Below are 22,900 nucleotides of genomic sequence, written 5' to 3' on the forward strand. Positions count from 1 at the left end.
CAGATGGCTCATGAGGAGGGACTGCAATCCCCCTCTATTCTTTTCACTTACAATAAACTCCATTGTCATCATCTGGTTAACAGAGAAACCATTTAACCCACAAATGAACTTTAGCTCATTGCTCCTTGTTTTCCCTTTAGATGCCCCATATACGGAGTCCTAAACAGGACAAAACTAGGGCTGGGCGATACAGCTAAAAAATAAAATAAATTTTTTTTTCCCACACCAGATTTGATTTAAATTGATTATTTTCTTGCTTTTTTTTCCTAAAAAAAAAAAAAAAAAAAAAAAAGAAATTACAAATGGATAATTTCAATTATCCATTACAATAGGTTTTGTTTGATTACAAGAATATAGCTATAATATTAGCAGAATAAAAATGCAATTTTACCAGAAAAACATCTTAAAATTATCAGTCATGCTGATTATCAGAATCAGCATGACTAACTTAAATTCTTAGTCATGCTGATGTGTTAAAATTATCTTATCTTTGAAACCAATTCCAAAGTATAACTTCACAAATTGCTCAACATTCCTCACGTTTTGTTATTTATTTAATAAATAACAATTAAATAAATAACAAATTTTATTTGTTATTTGGTAACAAATTTTATTCTATTTATTCTGGTAAAATTTTATTCTATTTTACCAGAATAAAATTTTACCACTTTATTCTGGTAAAATTAACATTTTATTCTTGCATTTTTTTTATTTTATTCTCACATCACAACAATTGTGTGGTTGTAATATTATGACTATTTTTAACCTTTTATTTTAGAAAAAAGGTTAAAATTCTCATAAAACAAGATGGCAGCTTTGGCTGACATCACTCTGAACTATGGGAACCCAAGGAGTGGATTGGTGTAAAAAAATCCTGATATTCCAAGCATTAAATCCCCAAAAACCAATCAATAAAATTGATTTATCGCCCAGCCCTAGACCAGGGTTGCCTTCCAGGCGTTTTGTTGGTTCAGTTAGAGGCAGTTGAAGTGTAAATACAGACAGACAGAGTGATAGAAGCAGCTGGATTTCATCACCACACAGAACTGTTGGTCCACTGGAAACCAAAAACACTCTCAGTGGGGTCGTCCGGTCACAAACAGGATCCACGCACATCAAACACAAGAAACTATAACGCTATGGTGTCTACGGTGTACCGTGTGTTCGTCAGTGACAGGTTTGAATTCACTTATCTTTAAATAATTCTGGCAACACTTTTGTTTTGAACCGTTAAAAACTGTACTGGTTTTGATCTGCCTCTGGTTAAAACGTAACGAGGCTTAAAAGCACCGCAGATTTATGTTATTACAATAAGCTAGAATTTAAGTTCAGAGCTAGCCCTTTTTTAGTCCAGCTAACCACAAATTCACTGTTTTGCAAACCACTTATTAATAAATACGTCTGACTTTTACTTGAATTTGTTTTTGCCTTACTTTTAAAGTTTTATTCTGTTGTTTTAAAATCAGTGCAGTTTTCCTGGTCGCTTGGAAATATAATAAAAACACAGAGGTGGAAACGGTTGGAACTCCGACGCTAACGATTACCAAATGCCACTGGAGCGGCCACCAGGGGGAGCCAGAATCCGAGCAGAGGACCTCTTCGGGATGTGGTCGTCAACTTGAGAACCTGAGAGGAAAAATCCATTTAAATAACACCTTTTTAGTTACAACGAGGAACAGATTAGTTTAAAAGTTTAATTTAAGCCACCTGACAGACTAAAGGAGGACTCATGGAGGTCTCGGACACCCTGGTGGGCCCGAGCGGCCGGCTTGTTTGGCGACTCGCCGTCGATTGGACCCAAACCGAGCTCCTTCTTCATCGTGTTCGCAACCTTGGCCACATCACCAGAATAAGGATCCCTTACTACTCCTTTGTAGGCCTGGTTCTGAAACAAGGAGTTCAAAGGTCAACAAGAATCCACACATCTAAGCCTGTTGCAATAAATCAATAAATCGCATGATAAATTAAAACAAACTTATTAATTTCCATTTGCATAATTAACTGTTTTCCTCTTTTCTCTTTCTACCAAAAACTGGATGATAAACGTCTTCAGTCTGCTGCTTTGGTCTGAACAGAGACTTCATAATTAATTTTATTTATTTATTTTGAATATTTAAAATGTCTTCCAGGTCCAGTGTTAAATGTTCATCAGAATTTAAAGTTTATTGATTTTTCAGAATGTGTTCTTGAATTATTTATGCCATTATAACCAGCATATTAGTTGAAAATGGTTTCAAAACAACAATATTATTGATTATTGGAATAACTTATGGGACATTTTATCTTCCAGTAAAATTTGGCAAAAAGTCTACTCAAGTACTGAGTAACTCAAATTACCAGTCATTTAATATTTAAAAATTACTTAACCAGATGGATGAAAATATAAAGTTAAGTGGAAATTTTGGCATTTTTAGGGACAAAAATGACAATAAGTAATAAAAACTAACAAAAAATGTTTCCAAATCAGTTTCTTTGAATAAAAAACTTATGAAACTTTAACAAAAACTGCAGGTCTGTGTCTGGTGAATTTCTGGTTCAAACATGTTTGCTTTTCATTCAGCAGGGAGAAAATCCAGAAATGTTACTCAAGTAAAAGTAAAAAGTACAACATAGTAAAAATACTCCTATAAGTAAAATTTTCCAAACAAATGTAATTGAGTAAAAGTAACTAATCACTACCTGACACTGACTGGAAGTAACGTTTTAAACATTTAGACTTTTAATCAAGCGAGGTTATAAAACAGTGCCATTTGAATGTCAAGCACTTTCAAGGACTTTATACAGAAATGAAGCACTTTCCAAACCTTAAAAATTTAATCATTTTCAATAAATAAATAAAATGCAGTGAGCAGAGCAGAGAGTCTGGCATGAAGGGAGGTTTCACCGATTTCAGCAGGATAAAAACAGAGTCAGCGCATAAAGAGAGCATCAGCTCCAAATCCCCGACAGCCTGTCAGATCAGCGGAGTCAGACTCAACATGGCGGCTGCGCTGGCTGCCAGCTGACTCAGCACATTCTCCCTGATTCACTTTAACAAGTTGAGCAGAAACGGGGGGCAGGAAGCGAACGCACCTTTTCCCTCTGGACCATCTTCTTGTAGAGGTAGTCGGGGAAGGTGCGCTGCGGGTAGAACTTCCCGGAGCCTTCGGCGCACATGAACACGCCGTTCTCACACACCAGGCGTCCCCGGCTGATGGTGACCAGAGGAACGCCGTGGCAGCGCATCCCCTCGTACAGGTTGAAGTCTCCGCCCTGCACCTGGGTGCTCAGGGAGATAGTCCTGTACGAGACAAAAGCAGAGCATAAAACTTAAATCCTATCAATCTCCTGCTTCATTTGTCTCTCATCCTGAAACACTTAAACTAAACTCCTCCACTTGGGGCATCGTAATAATCCAGGGATGCACCAGTCCACTTCTTCACTTCTGACACCAGTACAGATATTAGTTTCAGGTTACCTGGTTGCATCGGGGTCCCAGACCACCACATCAGCGTCGGCTCCAGGGACGATCCGACCTTTGCGTGGATACAGGTTGTAGATTTTGGCTGCGTTGGAGCTGGTCACAGCCACAAAACGATTCTCATCCATTTTTCCTGTCACCTGCAGACATGATGTGACATTTTAATATTGTGAAAAAAGAAAATACAGATTTTTCCATTTGCTTAAAGGGGACCTATTGAGCAAAATTCACTTTCTGTATGTTTCTGTACTTCCATTTGATTAAATTTATATATTTAAAAAAAAAAACCTTCCGAATGTAACGTCACATTCTACGGGATCTGCACCGTTACCTAGCAACCCCAGCCCGTCACCTAGCAACCCAAGCAAACTGGCTTTACCGCTGTACAATGGCTGCTGGAAAAGACAAGTGTTTTCATGTTGACTTCCCATCCAGAAACAACTTGCTGCATTCATCTTGGTTGTGCAGGAGGCTCTACTACTGCTTTTCAAAGATGTACGGCTCTATAATTGCATATTTGTTTGCATCTATTTTCATGTACGAGGATAAACGCTGAGTTTGGGGGGTGTCTCCAGCAGCAACTTATTTGAATTTAAAGTGACAGCGGCCCTAAAACAGCTCATTCGGAAAGGATTAGACTATAATATCATTATCTAAGAATGACTTTGTGAACATGTGTTTTGTGAACATGTCTCCTGTTCAAGGAGGTATAATAGGTCACCTTTAGAGAACAGATTTTAATGACTGACTGTGTTTAAACCATCATTTTTATTACTGCGTGCTCGTGTGCGTACCACTCCTCTTTCCCAAATGACACTCATCCGGTCCTGGACCCCCGCCACTCCATGAGGAATCTTGGTGAAATCTTCTTTGCCCAAAGCTCTCTGCTTGGTGCTGAATGGACGGTGCTCTGAAGCAACGACGCTCAGAGTGTCACTGGAAGCAGAACAAGCTCCATCATTCCAGTGTCTCTGCTAACGAACCGATTAAAGACATTTTCTGATGTCTACGACTCGTACTTTCCCAGCAGGCCCATGAGGTAGCTCGGCGTGTTTGGGTCCAGGCGCAGAGGAGGGACGATGACATGAGCAGCAGCGTGGGTCCAGTCCTGGTGGTAGTACTGGTTCCCATTCAGCACAGCGTGAGCTACAGTGGTCTCAGCGTGGACCACCTTACCTGGAAATGTAACCAGTTTACTGTCTTTTCTGAGATAATAATCACCTTTTGAGGATTATTATCGACCGTTTTAAACATAAATACAAAGCTATGTTACTCACGTACAGGGAATAAGGGAATTAACACAAATATGAGTTTTTCCTTTGTTTCTTCTGCTACTATTACCACTATTGGTAGCTTATTATTCTTATCTTACTGTTGTTGTTGTTGTTATTATTGTCATGAGGTTTGTTCCTCTCTCTAATCTGGGTGAAATAACCCAGATTAAGAAGGATTTATAGGTGTACATTAGTAATTATTCTGATGCTTTATGTCTGGTTGTTATTTACAATTATTACTGATATTATCATCTGTAGATTTTCTTGTCTTGTTATGAGTTAATTTGTAACCATTTTGTCTGTGTAATATAATTTATTTGTTGGCTCTTTAGCCCAGCATATTGAACATGAATATTAAAATTACTGTAAAAATGGTTTGATAATTATTGAGTCAGTAAGTAATATATTTCATTAAACTGAGATAAGGGATTAAATAAGTGTTCACTTCTTCCTACACCTTTCCAAACAGAAAAATGGTGGTAAGGTAATTATTTTGTCCTTGGTTATCTCTGTCTTACTGATTGCTTTTTTAAAATTATTTTTAAAAACCAATCAAATAAATTGTAACCAGACAAATACTGACCCTGCATCTTAGCAGCAGCAATCATGTCTCCAGCGAGCATACTGGACACATTCACCAGGTAGATGGGACAGCGCGCCTACAATCACAGAATCATTCAGTTATTTACGCAAAAATTACATTTATGGCAAATATTCCAATGAAATTTTTAAATACTGACTCTGCAAAACAAACACAGACAGGATGGATGCGGTATTTATATCCTGGGAAAAAGCCCTAAACATTTTATTTCTATGCATTTTTTCAGATCAAATCAAACTCCAGACTGAAGCTTTGATAAAACCAAAGAAATCGAGAACTTTACCCTGTTGGCGATTGTGATGGCCCTGTGAGTGGCTTCAGACTCCAGCTGCAGTCAACGACACACAGAGAAAGTCACACAGTTTTAATATCCGGTCTTCAAAAATTCTGTAAATTATTTATTAGGGCTGAATCGATCACTGAAATAATTGTCAACTGATTTAGAAATCAAACAATCATTAACTGACAAAAAGAGACTTAAACAGACTTTAAAAAAAGGCCATATTGAGAGCAGTAATTAATCAAAACTGTATAAAAATTTATACATTTTGCATTTATGATGACATAAAAAAATGTTCTATCCAAAACTCAAGTGGCAGTTTTAGCTTCACCCAGTTCAAATTTTGTGGGAAAAGAAAATCTACTAATCACCTTTTGGTATCCAATTATTAATCGGTTAATCCAAAATAGTCACAGATTAGCCCTTCACTAATCAATACAGTGATATTAAATGAGATTTTCACATTTTGATATTAGAAGTATTTTTTAAAGCTGCAGATGAATATCTAGCTACAAATGATCAGGCGTATGCTAAAGGATCGTTATGTTGTTACATTATTGGCAATAAAATGTTTATTTTCTTATTTAATATAGGAACTGAAGTGTTTATTTGCATTTTTAATGTAGTATTATATAAAAAGCTTAAATATAAAATCTGCATACTGTGCCAAAATTTTTTTATCCGTTTAATCGTCAAAACAATTGATAAAATAAGCGACAGTTGCACCCCTATTGTTTAGTGGTGAACATCGGATCCTTGTATATCATGTGTTTCTCTAACTCACTTACATAGCTACAGCTTTGTCCACAATCAGAGTCAATTTTATTAGTCAGAAAAAGTTACAAGTTGATGCACCAAATTGGCTCAAAATCTTTGAAAAATTACCTCCTCTGGTCGACTTATCTCTATTCCTTCTGGTCCAGAGATTCCCAGATCCAGAGCCTCTTTGGCGCCCTGGCAACACATAAACCATAAAGTTTAATTTTATCTCTTTTAAAAGTTAATAAGATGATTCTCCACATTGAAACCCATCAGACGTCGTCCTGTGCGTAGAAACGAGGACGCACCTCTGCCACAAGCTCTCCGTTTTCAGCGTGCACACGTGCAATGGCTCCGATGTCCTTGCAGGTCTGCAGAGTCTGATACAGCTCTGAGTCCCGCAGCATCATCAGGTCTTTATAGGCCATGAACATCTGGAAGGAGTTCACGCCATGCTCCCTCACCAGGCTCTCCATCTCATTGCGTACCTGTCACACAATGTGCAACTGTGTTTTTATTAGAGGTTTAACACGAGGTCTGTGCACCTTTCCCTCAGTCTACACCTGATTGGCCCGAGAACAAAACACTAATTTATCAAAAAATAAAAATAAAAATTTCAATGACATTGTCTAATTGCTTACGGCAATCTTTATTTCTGTTACACAGATTAATAAGTCATTGAGTCGTTAGAAATAATAAATATTCATTACATTGAAACAATTAAAACAAATCACGTTAAGGTAAATTACCTTCCTGCTCAAATTAAATGCGTAAACACAGAAAGTCACACAAAAAAAATCTAAAAATTGCTCTTGTGAAGTTTTTTGGCATTTAGCAAACAGATATAATTTTGGTAATTCCAACTAACCCGAAACAAGAAAAGTTTAGTCTGATTTAACTTCAGACAGTGAGAAAAAAAAAGTCTATTACCATCTATTTATAAAAAAAAAATACTGACATTTTCAAACCAGATGTATGAAAACTTCTGGTTTCAACTGTAAATAACATTTTCAAAACATAAATTTTTAATCAAACGTTGGATTGCATTTTATTACAAAACTGTGCAGTTTGAATATGAAGCACTTTCCAAGGATTTCAAGCACCTGTGCAGAGCATGAGTTTACACTGTTACACTCAGGCCATGGGACAATGTCTTGCTACAAGTGAAATAATCTGGAATTTAATAAGGAATTTACTACATTGTTTGTAGTAAATTTCAAGTATCCTAAGATATTTGCGCTAGAAGCCAGACCAAAATAATTTGGTGAGATTTAGTGTTTTTGCAGTGCAGGATGTAATGAAGTGTGACACATGCACATCGCCAGCAGATGATCCAGTGCAGACGCTGCAGCCAAAGGCTGAATAAGGCAGGTTAACTCATACAATCTGACTAATGTGCCCACTGAGCATGTGTATTAACCCAGTTTCTGTTGGTTTAATCTAGGTCAAAACGCAACTTCCTCATAAATAAAAAAAGTAGGGTTCACCGGATACTCTGCGTAGAAGATAATAAAATGTGTTTCTACTGTTTTTATGCTGTTTCTCGTCTTGTTGGGCTTACCTTTGGCCCCCACCAGGTGACCCCGACATGCAGCGCGTAGTCGCAGCAGGCCTTGGCGTCTGCCAGACTGCGGCAGCTCTCATAAGCGTCCAGCAGGGAGCAGTGCTGCTCAGGCAGGACCAGAGCCATCACCATGGTGGTGCCACCCATCAAAGCCGCCTAGGTGGGGGAGACAGGGGCAGAGGGTTGGTTAGGAGGAAGAAAGGATGGGGGGGAGACAGGGGTTTAAACCGAGAACAATTAGTCCACTGTAAAACAGAGACTGTCTGTCTTGAGACAATAAACCTTCCTTATGAGCTGATGTCTCATTATCAAACGGGCTTTTATTTAGTGACTGCACACAACATGGAGAACAGAAAACAAGTTGGATGGAAAATGGAAGCAAGTCAGTGGAGATTGGCTTAAACCTAAAGCAAAAAAAACTAGTTTTAATTCATTTTTAACTCTTATCCTTTATTAGGGTTGAAACGATTAATTGGATTAATCACGATTATTCAATTTGGTAATCGATTAATCATTAACTGAAGCTTACAGACTCAAAATAATGTCAATTTATTTAAAGAACAACATAATCACAGCAGTAATTGAGCCAAAACTGTACAAAAATAAATACATACATGTTGCATTTAAGATGGAATAAAACAGACAACTTTGAATATATGTTCGACCTAAAACTCAAGTGGCAGTTTTAGCTTCACCTGGTTCAAATTATATGAAAAAAAAATCTCCTATTAATTGCCTTTACTATTAAATTATTAATCAGTAAATCAAAAATGTTAGCTGCAGATGCATCTTTCTCTACATACCATAAAATGTTGCATTTTTGGCAATAAAATATTTATTTTCTTATTTTAAAAAAATAATTGATTTGTTTATTTGCATTTTTAATGTTGCATAAGAAAGTTTAAATGAAAAATCTGCAGAAGATTCCAATTGATTTATTTATCTACTGATTAATAAATCAATTAGAAACTAACATAATCGTTAGTTGCAACTCTACCTTTCATGACTCTTTTCAGCAAACCTCCAGAAATAAACAACCAAATGTAAAAAGACCAGGAAACAAAAGAAAAAAATGTGTCAAGAGATCAAAATAAAAGGTATGAAAGGAAAGAAGTGACAGAGAAACAAAAATGAGGAAAAATGAGGATGTGAATTTAGCATAACCATGACAACAGATACTGTTCAACCAGGCCTGTCGTGTGTCCCCACCCTTTTCCTCCTCTTCATCATTTCTCCACTGAAAACATTCAATATCTTCCCAGAAAATCTGGTAGGATATTACAGAGCAAGAGATCCAACAAACATATGTATTTTTTTATAAGATATCACAAACAGATAGCGTTTAAACCTTATTACTTGTAAAGGTCTCTGATGCTTCCTCTGCCTACTGCTCAGTCTTCAGTTCAATAACTATTGAATTATACAAAAGAAAATGTTGCCACAAATGAAAACAAACAAAAATCACTATCCTTCAAGTAACTTCAATAAAATAAAATCAGATTACTTTCAAATATTCGTGTGTCAGCACTGAATCCCTGAGGCAGACTCAGATGGGGGCGGAGCCAAAGTGTTTGGACTGGCCAACCCGCCAACCAATGAGCTACCCCGATTTATGATTGCCATAGAAACCAGTCAGAGTGATCTGCAGCATCAGTGGAGAAGAAGTTACCGTATGTGTGTGTAGCGTCATTCATCACTGTCAGATAATGCTAATGTGTGTGTGTGTGTGTGTGTGTTTGTTGACATATCCATGAGGGTGTGAGAGATCAGGGATTGTGGGATTTGGGCTTCAGGGCGTAGATTAAAATTTACTGCCACTCTTTGTAAAAGCTCAGACAAAAACAGAAAAAAGGATTAAAAAAAGATTAAGAAACTCAAAGAGAAATATTTATTTTTATCTTCAGGATCTGAAGTGAGCAAGTGAAAGTGTTGGATTGCTGTATTACAGCCTGAAGAGTTTCCACAGTATATTTCAAACCTGTTATCAAAGAAATATCCAAATTTAGATCGCTATAAATGGCAAATCTGCAGAAAAGAGAAGCAACACCAGCGTCAGTCAGAAGCCTGATTATATGTAATATGCTGTGTAATATATCCTTTTAAATAAACCTCCTTGTTCTACATTAATCACGTTGTATCCGTACATGGGCATCTAATCTGTAGATAATCAGGAATCCTATCACATATTTTATGTAGCTTTTCATACAGGTTCGTTTAAAAAAGAAACATAAAAGTAAAATAAACTGAAAACTGTCGACCACATGAAAAGAACATCTAAAAGAATGAACTATAAAATAAAGTTGGTGTCATTTTTGGAAAATCTGGATTTTTTTTCAACAATCCACTCATTGGGTTTCCATAGTGATGTCAGGGCGGCCATCTTGTTTTACAACTCCTGTTGATTTCGACTTTGAATTCAGGTCAACTCACAGAAGGAATGATTGAAATAAAAGCCACTTTTTGCATTTTTTTAAAGGGAAAAAAGCAGGAAAAAACCTACTAAAATCAGAAACTAAATTTTGAATAAATAAAGTTGAGATTTAATTTTTAAACCATTTTGCCCAGTCCTAGTAGAAGCCAAATCTTAAGTTATCAGAACAAACGTGAGACAAGGCACTTCATAAAAGTTTTTTTTTACCAATAGCTGGACAGTGATGATGGAAGCATGGAAACCTATAAACTATAAACTTTGTATATTTTCCATCTCAGAGAAGCATCAGAACTGAACATGTAACATGACTACAGCTCTGTAAAAAACACAGAGCCCAATGCACTGAACCCACTGAAAACCTTCTGGATTTTCCACCAAATATTGACCTCTGAACTCTTCCTGAGTTAAAACATTAGTATTGTTGTTTCTAAATGAACATGAACTTGTTTTCTTTGCATTATTTGAGGTCTGAAAGCCCTGCATCTTGTTCTTTATTTTAATCATTTCTCATTTTCTGCCAATAAATACTAAATTTTGTATTTTCAGAGACATGTTGTCAGCAGTTCATAGAATAAAAGAACAATGTTCATTTTACTCAAACATAGTAAAATCAGAGAAACTGGTCATTTTAAGTGGTCTATAAGTTTTTTCTACAGCTGTATTTCTTCATTGTATGATGTAATGTAAATATTTAATTCACTAACAGCATGGAGATTATGTTATAATTACACATACTTTAGATTTGTTATAATCCACATAATAAAAACCTACTTGGACTTTATAAGTGAGCGTCAGGCAGAAGTTAAGGGTCACACAGAAACGACAAACAGTGTTCAAAATAAATCCCCTCTATTTAAGAGCCTCAAACCTGTACTGTGAGATAATCTGGTAATAAAAAAGAACCAGAGTTATAAAAACTGGGGGATTATTCCCACAGAAACAGCTGGGGATAAAAGAGTCCCTGTATGTTTGACAGATTCCCACTGCATCCTCTGATCATTTTCTATCAGCACCAATACATCACAGCTGAACCCTGCACTCATGTCTCCAACCTCCAGGTAAATTAAAATAATCTCTGCAGTGACAGAGACGGATCTGTAAATGTCAGGGAAATATTCTGTTTCAGTCGATTTGATGGATGTAGTTCAGCAGAAACTGCCAGCCACAGCAGATCAAACTCAACTATGATTTCAGTAACAATGACCCTATAAATAAAGGTGGAAATCTATTTGAATTAAACTGATTTTATAAACCTTAACATTTTAGTCTTACATCATGTGAGACAGGATGGCAAGAATATCAACAAAAACTCATACAAATCTAAAAGTAAGTTTCAATCCCAGTATATACTTTTATATTATTAAATTCAGGTTGTTCATGTCAGACACTTTATGACAATAAAAGGCACTTATAAACATTTCGCTAGCGAACAAATTACTCAACATTAGTGTGATTGTTCAAGAAACATTTTTCTAGTTAAATAAATCACTGAAGAAATCTTACATGGCTAACAGGTGGAAAGTGTATGAACAGATTTTTATTTTTTAATTTATTTTAGGCACAGAAGTAGGAACTTGTTCTGTTATGCATTTAAACCCAATTAATCAATGAATGAAATGATAAAATAGCACATTTACAACAACCTCAGCTGACCAAAGTGTTTCACAACATCACAGGGAGATAAACGATAAAACAAAAAATAATATAATAAATATTTAGTTTTGTAAAAGTAATAAAATTGGCCGAAAGGTATCAAAAACTTATAATATGAATAAAAACAAAGCTATACTTAATTTCACCTGCAGCGCTTCAGTGAAGCACTAATATCCCCCTTTTGTAAAATGTATTTATTTATTTTTACTATTTTTTTTTCATGCTTCACAATCTTCTTATTTTAAACACTATTATCAAACTGTCCTCCCACTTGCAGGGGGTGAAGCACAAGACCAGCGGAGGTGATGGGGCGGAGGAAGGAAGAAGGGTCAAACTGTTACAAAGCAATGGGGGGCAGGGTGGAGGATGCAGAGGGAAATAGTTTTTGGGTTGCTATGGTAACAGGCTCAGCATAGTGGAAGCAAAAACAAAAAACAAAAAAAGAAAAATGCCACTGTGGTCATGTGTGCACGTTCTCCCAAACAGGCTGACATTACCACAGTGGAAGCGGGGGTTAGTTGCCATGGCAGCGGTGGCAGTGGGTTGGGTTGCCGGGGGAAACCCTGGCACACGAACAAGTCACTTTTCCTCAAGGTCCACTCAACACCATTCGGTTAGAGTTGAACCGAGACGCGGTGAAGTAAGAATATATATGACTTGCACTTAAGTTTGACTGAGACAGAAAAAGAAATTCATGTTTTACATTTTTTCTACAACAAATTCTGCTCCATTTCTAATTCATGGATAATAATGTTGCATAAAAATAATAGGATATAAATGTATGTATCTGAAAATAGGGATCTTCTGAGGTCGTGAGAAACAAAATGTGCAAAAAGTCAACTTTAATTATAAAATATAAAAGACAAAACAACCTCCAACACGTGTTTATCACCACAGGCAACAATTACACTGAATTAAATTATTTTCTCTCCTTTGAGAGAGAAGCTGAGCATCAATAATAAATAAAGTACAGAACCAGTAGAAATAATATTTCTCATAATAGTTCAGTTTTAATTCTAAGGTTTTAGAGTTTGGGGTGAAAACTATTCAACAGATTTCTTCTGTTTTTGCTTTTGTTGTTGCATAAAGTCATGTACTAAGTGATTATTAACGACATGTTTTGAAAAGATGAGTTAAAATTCACTATCTGAACCCTGGCTAAATTACTGTGGACCTCCAATGATCAGTCTGACAACTTAAAGTAGACTAAAAGGTCTCAAACGCCAACATATAATGCTCCAATGTAAAATAAATCCAACGGTAAGGTAAAGTACGGTAATTTTATTTATAGAGAACATTTTCAGCAAAGTGCTTTGCATGAATTAGAAGGAAATAGAAACAAAACAACAAACCAAAAGAAAGACAAAAAGGTAAAAGTTTAATACCTTTTTGTATTAAACTGGTTGGTTCCCCATGTTTAATAAGAATAAGTAGTCAGGGTTTCCCCCAGAAAACTTCCTTAGCCCGGTGGTCGGGGCGGTCCACCTTGTTTTTGTATTAAAAGATGTTAAGTTGACAGGAAATGTAAAAGTATTACTGTGTAATTATATGTTACGGGAAAAGATCGCCAGTGAAATGCTATTTAAACCCACAACTAGTCTAAAAACAACAAATTTGCACTTCTGTTTAATCCAAATTAAGTCAACGGCTCCATCAGGCCCCCAAGAGCCTCAGGGGCCCCATAGACGCTAATATTCTAAAACAGACCACAGATACATAAATGTAACGTTTGTTTATTGAGATTATCAATCCTGTTAAATTTTATTCAATTGCTTAGGCATACATAAATTAAATTATTTTAAATTGTTTAACATTTAAATACAAGATTTTAAGGAGCTAGCAAGTTTACTTTGTAAAACTTCAAAGAACAATATTCATAGTTAAATTGTTTTGTTACCATAGCAACAATCTGATGCTGTGAGTTTAATCTTTGAATTTACAAATACAAATTAGTAAACTGCGATTATAACTTATTGCTTTTTAGGCTGGCCAATTAAACTACTCCCTTCTCCCATATTTCACTAAATCTAACACAGGAGCTGTTAGAGGTGCTGATATTTTTAGGAACAAAAGGGGCCCCTAAGTCAGATTCTGCTCCAGCCCTCATACAGCCTTGGACTGGCCCTGCATGATGAGGTAATCCGCTGCACTACGCAGAGATGCGCAACAAACAGGAGATTTAATTCAATGCTGCTAATGTGGCTTTAGTAGCTCTTCCATTTCGTGTCTGTTGAGTTTTTAATAAGCGTCACAGAAACTATTCTGGTTGGTCGAGTTAATGGGACGAGTTTCTCAGGTCTCCGCGCGGCCGAGCGCATTAACTCTAAGTAGACAACGCATTGATATGGTTTGATGCATCGTGTAACCGGAAAAATAATACTACTACTAATAATAAAATAATATAAAATCAGCGTGATGCGTGACTCCGAGGAGAGCGTTACAGCTCCTCACCGGCCTGAACCTGCATGATCAGGTTAGCGCTGCTCGTTATCCACAGATGCTCCGGCCAACCGGGACCACAGACATGAACTTTACCGGGAAGACAGACACAGAGCCACACGCTGGGCAGCGTGTTGAGATGTAAACGCCGCATATAATTGTTAGTTCACAAAGATAAATCATTCTCACCGCTCCACAATGCGCCTCTGAATTCGCTACAAGTTATTCCTGTGGTTCACACTGAGCTGCGCCACCAGAGCTAATGCGGATAAAACTACATATTGGTTCCCCACGTTTAATATAATGCTCCAATGATTAATCAATGTCATTGATTATTCCAAACCTGCTGTAATGACTCACCCAAGAGGTTTCAAAATGAAGCATTGCAGGTCAACTATAAGAAAGAGACTAAACAAAATGGGCATTCATGGAAATCTTCAACACATCTGGAGCTGAATGCCTTTTCACTGTAAAGAGACGAGACAGACACCGTACCTTGGTTCCACTGTAGAAGTCGTCCTGAATGCTGGCGTTCATGAACGTCTGCTGCAGGTGAACACAGGTGTCGATTCCACCTGGCAGCACCAGCTTTCCAGAAGCATCGATCACCTTCGCTCCACCTGGGATCATCAGCTCCTTCCCAACCTGCCACACAACACAAACACACCCTGAGCATCACCGAGGAACGTCACCGAACTAAACATTCATTGTTCTGTTGTTTGGGCTTTGTTCTTGTAATGCAAATATTTTATTTCACTGGGATAGTTGATTAGTGCTAAAACGATTAATCAGATTATTTAAATAATTGACAACTAATTTAGTAAACAATTAATTATTAACTGGACTATTAAGAGTCAAGAAAGATCAATTGTTGAAGGAACAGCATACTCAGAGCAGCAACTAAGCCAAAATGCACAAAAGAAATATACTGCTCAAAAAAATAAAGGGAACATTTCACTTTAATTTTGTGTGTGGCTCCAAATCCAGGCCTCCATTGGTTAATAAATTTGATTTCCATTGATGATTTTTGTGTGATTTTGTTGTCAGCACATTCAACTTTGTACAGAACAAAGTATTCAATGAGAATATTTCATTCATTCAGATCTAGGATGTGTTATTTGAGTGTTCCCTTTATTTTTTTGAGCAGTATATATTCGTCTTGCACATAAGATAAAAAAATATATTTGTCTGCAAATATGTTCAACTTAAAACTCCTCAGATGATATAGTTTTAGCTTTTTCTGGTTCAAATTCTGTAAAAGCTTTTGAAATGTGGATGTTAGATGTATGTTTTTAGCTGCAGATGCATCCTTTGCTACAAATGATCAATAGTCCACTAAGAATCCTAAGTTGTTGCATTTTAGACAATAAAATTTTTTATTTTCTTCTTCAATTGTTTGTTGGGTTTTTTTTGTATCTTTTTACATATTTCTAATATTGTCCAAAAAAAGCACAGGTAAAAAAAAAATCTGCGAAATATGCCAATTTTTTTTTACTCAATCAACCGATTAATTGTGAGAACAATTGATTAATCAATTAAGTCCTATAGTTAATGAATAGTTATATGTGTAGAACATATAACTTATTCTAAACAGCAGATGGAGAAAGTTATCTAATTTGATTTGAAAGCAAGTAACTGCACTAATGTGAACTAATAACTGGATATTCCTCAGGTATTATATTATTTAACTTTAGTTCAATTCATATTTGAGATTCCAGAAATAAACAGAGTAAAAGATAAAAGTAAATTCTGTGAGATTAAATCTCAGTTTCCTAGGCTGCTGAGTCAAGTCCATTTTTTCTAAATAAAGTGATAAATATCTCCATGGCAACAACTTTTGAGCTAATTTTAGTCTTCACTATCATGGCCCCGTATTTCACTGAGTGGTAAAAACCTTTTACAACAGAGTATTGTGAGCAGCTAGGAAGGCACTACAAAGTGAATGAGTGGGTTGAGGTTGGACTTTGCAATAGAAAGAGGAAAAAGTGACGTTTTAAAGTGTAACTGTTATGAGATTAGGTGGGATTTTGTGCTTATTTTGTTGTATGTAAAGGTTTGTAAAGGTGGTTACCTGCTGTATGATGCCGTTCTCGATGTAAACATCTGCTTCCTGTGTGAAGTCGTCATTCACCACCTTCCCTCCCTTGATGAGGATGCGCATGGACCCCATGTTAGCAGCCATGATCCTACAGGACAGAAAACACTGAAATTCAATATACAAACATAAAATTCATACCTTCCTCAATGCATTGGGACTTCCTGATGATTTCTAAACTAACTTATCCAGCTCCTGTGACTGCATTAAGGTCCTTTCAAGCACAATTTGTGATCTTTAATGCTTAATTCTGTTTCTACACAATAAAAAATAGTAATTTCAATGCTTTAATTGGTGAAATATAATCTGAAATATAATGCAGACTGAAGGGCTAGTGTAATGTGGCAAATCTAAAACAGATGATAAAATACAAATCAATTTAAAAGGCTAAATAATATTTGAAATGTTTATAGCTTAGAAATGAATAAAAAGTCTAAAAGCACATCATCTTATCCAGATGTGAAAAATTATAACTTCAAACTCCATAGTTTTCCGGTACTTTTCCAGGTTTTATTTTCTGAAAAAAATTATTTGATAAGGAGATAAAACACAAAAGAAGAACTATCTTCTCCAAAGTCAAGCAGATGATCACCATTCAAAATGTGGAGACAAAAACATGCTAATTAATTTATGCTAACATGCTAATTAGCGTTGATTTTCTGATTTATGAGACCTAATCAGATTCAGTGCCTTACAGCTATTACTGCTAGCTATGATAACTTCATTATAATAAACATATTCGTGTGGTTTGCCTATCTCACTGTCTGATGTTTTAAATAATCCATGTTTTAAGATAAACCTCCAGTTTCCTCCAGTAACCTGACGGCACCAACAAGCTAAAGAGGTTCCTCAACAAGCATCTCTCTGTGTGTATTCTGCATGGATGGCTGCATGCAATGTGTTTGATAGCAGCACACAATAGCCTCTCAGTTATACAAAATCAACACAAAGGAGGAGAACAGAAAGAGAGCGGAGGAAAGAGGGGAGCGCAAGGGGAAGAACGAGAACACAATCATGACAAAAGTTTATAGAGAATTTATATTATTGTCTAGAAATGGAAAAGTCTCAAAATATCTCCAATTTTGCTTCCTAGTGGTCAAAATCCATTTATTCCAGATAATTTACACCTGTAGTTTAATCAGGTCAGACTCCAATAATGCCTTAAGTAGACTGGAGAGTGGTGACCGGAGAAATAAGCCAATTTGCTGATTACAAAAGAAAGTAGATGATTGCACAAAGATGCTGCTGCCTGAGGTAAACATGACGTTGGAGGGGCGTGCAGCATGGAAAGCAAAGCCCTGAGGGCCGGACAGCCTGAATAAGAGCCTGGTTTCCCTGGAGAAGTGAGCTGAAGATCGTTCAGAAGGAAACCAGGCCACACACAAACACCTAAATGTTCAAATGACTCCAAACGATGCATAATGGCTTACAACTAAAGGTTTTATAAAAATCTGTTTTAATGCAATCGTACACTATTAAAGAAATATGAAAGTTTTTGGAAACGATGCAGGATTTTTTTCTGATGATTAAAATATTGGCACATTCTGCAAATATTTAATTTCACCACTTAAACCTTTTTATACCATATTATATATTTAGACACAAACAAACACTTCAATTCCTCTTTAAAATAAGAAAATAAGTATTTTATTGAATAAAATGTAATAACAGCATTCTTTTAGTGAATTTGAACCATGTGAAGCTAAAACTATGCCACTTTTACCGACTAAAGAAGTACAAATTCTGTATTTTTTGTACAGTTGTGGTTTAATTATAGCTCCCGGTGTGTTATTCTTTCAGCAAATTGCCTTTTTTAAGCCAAGTAACAATTGATTGATAGGCCTGTCATGATAACAAATTTTGCCGAACGATACATTGTTCCAGAAGTTATTGCGATAAACGATATTATTGTTGTTTTGAGACCATTTTCATGTAATATAATGGAAAAGGCATAATAATGCAAGAACACATTCTCAGAGATGTACTTTAAATCTCACTGAACATTTAACACTAGAACCGGAAGACATTTCAAATATCCAAAATAAAAAAACAAAACAATAGAAACAACAAATAAAATGAATTATGAAGTCTCTAAACAGAATTGAGCCGAAGAACCAGAATGAAGACGTTACTAATGTAATACCAACGGAACAAGCAAATCTATAACACATAATATATGTTATTTTCGCCTTTGTTAAAACTGCAAAAGAGACACAAAGTCAGTGACTTTGAGAGAAAAGGGAACAGTGGAGTTGAAAGAAACTAATCTAGACAGGAAGAAAGAGATTTTGGTTTCATATTCTGACTTTCATGACCTAAAGGTTGAAGCTGTTGTCACCATTTCTGTCCCGGGAATCAGAACTGCTGCCACTGGATACTGCAGGCTCCGTGAGTCCATAAAGACTTTAAGGCTGGAGGAAATTAAAGTTAACTTATATAACTGACACTCTGAACAGTAACACCCTTCAAGTTCACAAACATTCGCAGTCCAAGAGCAATTTAAGGGAGGGGAGATTAAAATCCTGGTGCCAAATGAAGGATTTTACTGGCTTTCTAAGGCGAAGTTGAGAAAACATTCCTCTGTTTTATTTTTGGATACTGCTCTGTTCAAATGTTTTTATGAAAATCTAAAAAAAATCCAAATATTTAGCAACAAAAACACAGAGTGGTGTATAAACTGTGCCTCACAATCATGAACAACAAAGCAATGAGTAAAGTGCTACTGTTCCTTCTCTTGTTAAAACCCTTTTCTGTCAGTACTTAGTTGAGTTATCATTTTGCAAAATGCATTATTGTGGCAGGCCTAACTCTAATTATTACCTATTTGGGAACTGACAAAAACAAACTAACTTAGTAGAAAGACCTACCTGGGATGCTGAATCACAGTCCCAAATTCTTGAGAAAGTCTCTGTGATTTAAACATTTAAAACTGAATTATATGGATGTATATAACCATTAGTGTTTAGCAGGAAGAAGTGGTTCAGACCTCAACTGATTGCTTTGTAAGGGTCAGATGACAAAAACCTGAGTGGGGCGTTTGTAATCTCTAGAAGACTCGCAGTGTATCCAACAGCGATAGGTGAAAAATGCACACGCCTTAGATTTAATCAGTGACTGTGTGTTTGCTTTCTGCTGCATCATGGCTGTCATAACAGGCAGGAATGCAAACAGAGAGCCACACACAGTCACAAGCCAGGCAGTATTTCTCACGCATGCTGCGACCGGCTGCTTCAGCACTTACATGCATGCACGGACGAAAGCCTCACACACACATACACACACACACACACACACTCTGAGTTCAGTAGGATGCAATCATCTCATAAGCAGCCAAACTGTTCTGCTTTCTGCATGCAGTTTTTTAATGAGGTGCTGAATTAATAATGGATGAGGAGCAGAATCACCATATTGTATGATCACAAAGTCACACACAATTTTAAATAAAATAGCATCTACAAAGCATTAAACATCCACTTTTAAAGTTCTGTGTTCATTTGAAACAATTTAAATAAAACAAAAAAGATATCAGAACTGAAACGATTAATCACGATTAACTGTGATTAATCAATTAGTGCAATAATTGTTAAATAAATTGGTATAATTGTTAACTGGAGTATACACACTACAAAAAATGGCAATTTACTGAAAAACCAACACAGTCAGGGCAGAAATTAAGCAAATACATATTAGAACTGAAACGATTAATCACGATTAATCGTGATTAACCATGATGACTCGATTAGTGCAATAATCTTAAAATGAATTAGTAATCAATTAACCGTTAATTGGAGTATACACTCAAAAAAAGGCCATTTACTGAAAAAAAACACAGACAGGGCAGCATTTAAGCAAAAAGATATTAGAACTGAAACGATTAATCATGATTAATTTATTAGTGCAATAATCGTAAAATAAATTAGTAAGCAATAAATCATTAATTGGAGTATACAGACTGCAAAAACAGGCCATTTACTGAAAAAACCAACACAGTCAGGGCAGCAATTAAGCAAAAAAAAAAATGTCCAAAAATATACACATTTTCCATTTAAGATAAAAAACAACAACCTTGTTTTGTACCTAAAACTCAAGTAACTTAGTTTTAGATTCTTCTGGTTCAAGTTCTGTAAAAAAAAAAAAAAATCTCATATTAAGCAACTTTTTAATGCAATTATTAATCAGTTAATCCAATAATAGTCAACAGATCAGTAATATATTAGATTGGTGATAAGCAGAAAAAGCTTGTCATATGTTAATGTTAGGAGTATTTTTTTTTTAGCTGCAAATGCATCCTTTGCTGTTATTGGATTTTAGATAATAATATGTTTATTTTTTTATTTTAAAAAAAATTAAATTGTTTATTTTCATCATTTAATATACATTTGATTAAAAAAAGCTGAAGTGGTTAAATGAAAAATCAGAAGAATGTGCCTTTTTAAAAAATCTGATTAACTGATTAATCGTAAGAATAATTGATTACTAAAATAATCGTTAGTTACAGCTCTACAATATATGATTTGTAAAAGCCTTGGTGTTCAGGGAAGGCTTGAATTTGACACGTATATCTGCTGACATCTTCAGATGTGTGTTTCTGAGGCTACATGTGTGGCATCTTTGGATGTGTGTCTGAGTGTCGCTGCACGCTGCAGGTGAGAAGAAACGAGTAGACAGCTGCTGACTCCAGCTTGATCTGGATAGTAATTGCCATGGGGTTGGACGGTTTGCAATACACACAGTGTGACAGTCAATGTAAACGTGTGTGAGCCCCTGAATCTGTGCGAGTATGTGTGAACCGTGCAGCTTCTTAAAAGCCTGAGCAAACGTGCATCTGGTGCTAAAAATAGACATCAAAATGGGAAACAGTGCTTCCTACAAGATGGCAATGAAATGTTGTTAATGGTCGGAGTGTTACTGATCTATGAGCAAATGGTTAAGATACATTTAGAATAACCACTCCAAGATAGATTTTCATCATAGTAGATGAAATATACTCTGATTTATCTCTGTTTATGGGACGCAAAGCTGATCTGTGCAAGCCTGTATGCTTTTCAAACAGTACTGATTACAGATGGTCAACACGGATTCCACATCAGGATACTCACATTTTACTGCAGAGCTATAAACACCAAGACGGATCTGCAAAGTAAACTTGCAGGACATCTTATTAATTGTTTTCTCTTCCCTATAACTGAGAACAAATAGATGAAATACTTTAAAATCATCCAGTCATTGCATTGTAACACCAAGCGTTCACCAAAGGTCAATAATTTTCCTTCACATTTTTTAATATTTGTAAAGTTCGTTTAACATCACTGTTCAATACCATCCTTGCTAATGTATTCATCTTATTTTCCTGCACCAGTAAAGATGCCCAAAACCAACCAATGCAAATTATTTCAGCACCATAAACTACAAATTCATCCTTCCCAACAAAGCATAAAGGAATAACTATTAACTTATTCTACTACATTAAAATGACCACACATAAAAATCTAGGTTGGGCCGTGTGAACCATCATCTTTACCGTGACTCAATGGATTTAGATGAAAAGAGAACAACCAACAAACAAAATAATAGACTTACATAACGTATACACGCCTTTAATGTAGTAACACGACAAAAGGACAATCAAAACTCACCCATATTCCTTCACCAACAGCACAAGATGTCATTTCCCCACAATCCAAACCCTCCATTTTTAAACGGGTTTGAATAAATTTCGATCATTCCCTCCCCCATATTGGCTCACTTTTAATTATTTTTATCCAAAATAAGCATCAGGAACCGATGGCATAAATATATAATAACCGCACAGAGCGGAAAATTAGCGGATTTCGAGAAGAACCCTGTCGTTATTAACGCTTAAAAGGCGTTTAATACAAAATTTATCAACGTGAAAGAGGACTAAAACGCATACAAATGGCCCCTTTTGATCAGCAGGTGTTTACATCCAAAACATACAACGTTACATCTTTGTTGTTTTTTGTCATTACTCTGTTTTCCTACCGTTTATATTCGTGGATTCCAACACCGTCCTCCTCCAGCGGAGCTTCTGTCTGTCGGTCCGAGCCGAGCACCAGCCGAGTGCGCGAGGACAGCTGCCACAGCGCGAGCCGCAGATGCTTCTCGGCTGACGGTCTACCAACATCCAATCGGAAGCCGTTTGGAGCGGACCAACGGCAAAAAACGGACCAATCACAGGCCGTAATCTCTCCCGTTACTCGGGAGACAGGGGCGGGTCTTCACTGCCGCTGGAGATGTGCTGCGTTCAAATGCTTGGAAAAAAAGTCTGTTTCTCATTTCAATTCTTTATGATTTTTCGCTCTTATTAGTCATAACGTAATACC

At 36.2% G+C, this 22,900-nt stretch overlaps 1 protein-coding gene across 1 annotated transcript; it reads right to left on the bottom strand.

Annotated features, from left to right (window-relative positions):
- Window positions 1-890: 890 nt before the first annotated feature.
- LOC103152989 (dihydropyrimidinase-related protein 5) lies at window positions 891-22,675 on the bottom strand. The gene is made up of 14 exons (XM_007573770.2): window positions 22,560-22,675; window positions 16,533-16,647; window positions 14,957-15,106; window positions 7,936-8,094; window positions 6,683-6,862; window positions 6,501-6,569; window positions 5,619-5,663; window positions 5,318-5,393; window positions 4,480-4,636; window positions 4,255-4,396; window positions 3,458-3,600; window positions 3,073-3,280; window positions 1,708-1,885; window positions 891-1,626 (listed from the first exon to the last, which is right to left on the bottom strand). The coding sequence occupies exons 2-14, from the start codon at window positions 16,641-16,643 to the stop codon at window positions 1,541-1,543; spliced, it is 1,704 nt and encodes a 567-aa protein (XP_007573832.1). The 5' UTR covers window positions 16,644-16,647; window positions 22,560-22,675; the 3' UTR covers window positions 891-1,540.
- Between the last annotated feature and the right edge of the window lie 225 nt (window positions 22,676-22,900).

The sequence above is a fragment of the Poecilia formosa genome, unplaced genomic scaffold, assembly GCF_000485575.1.
Source record: "Poecilia formosa unplaced genomic scaffold, Poecilia_formosa-5.1.2 Scaffold1, whole genome shotgun sequence".
NCBI classification, from domain to species: Eukaryota; Metazoa; Chordata; class Actinopteri; order Cyprinodontiformes; family Poeciliidae; genus Poecilia; species Poecilia formosa.

Bases quoted from the DNA above. Each gene is read 5' to 3' on its own strand.
- LOC103152989 (XM_007573770.2), bottom strand. From the start codon at position 16,643: ATGGCTGCTAACATGGGGTCCATGCGCATCCTCATCAAGGGAGGGAAG. The intron at 5,664-6,500 runs GTAATTTTTCAA...CGTTGACTGCAG, and splicing joins AGATAAGTCGACCAGAGGAG to CTGGAGTCTGAAGCCACTCA. The intron at 1,886-3,072 runs GTGCGTTCGCTT...TCCTTGTTTCAG, and splicing joins AGATGGTCCAGAGGGAAAAG to AACCAGGCCTACAAAGGAGT.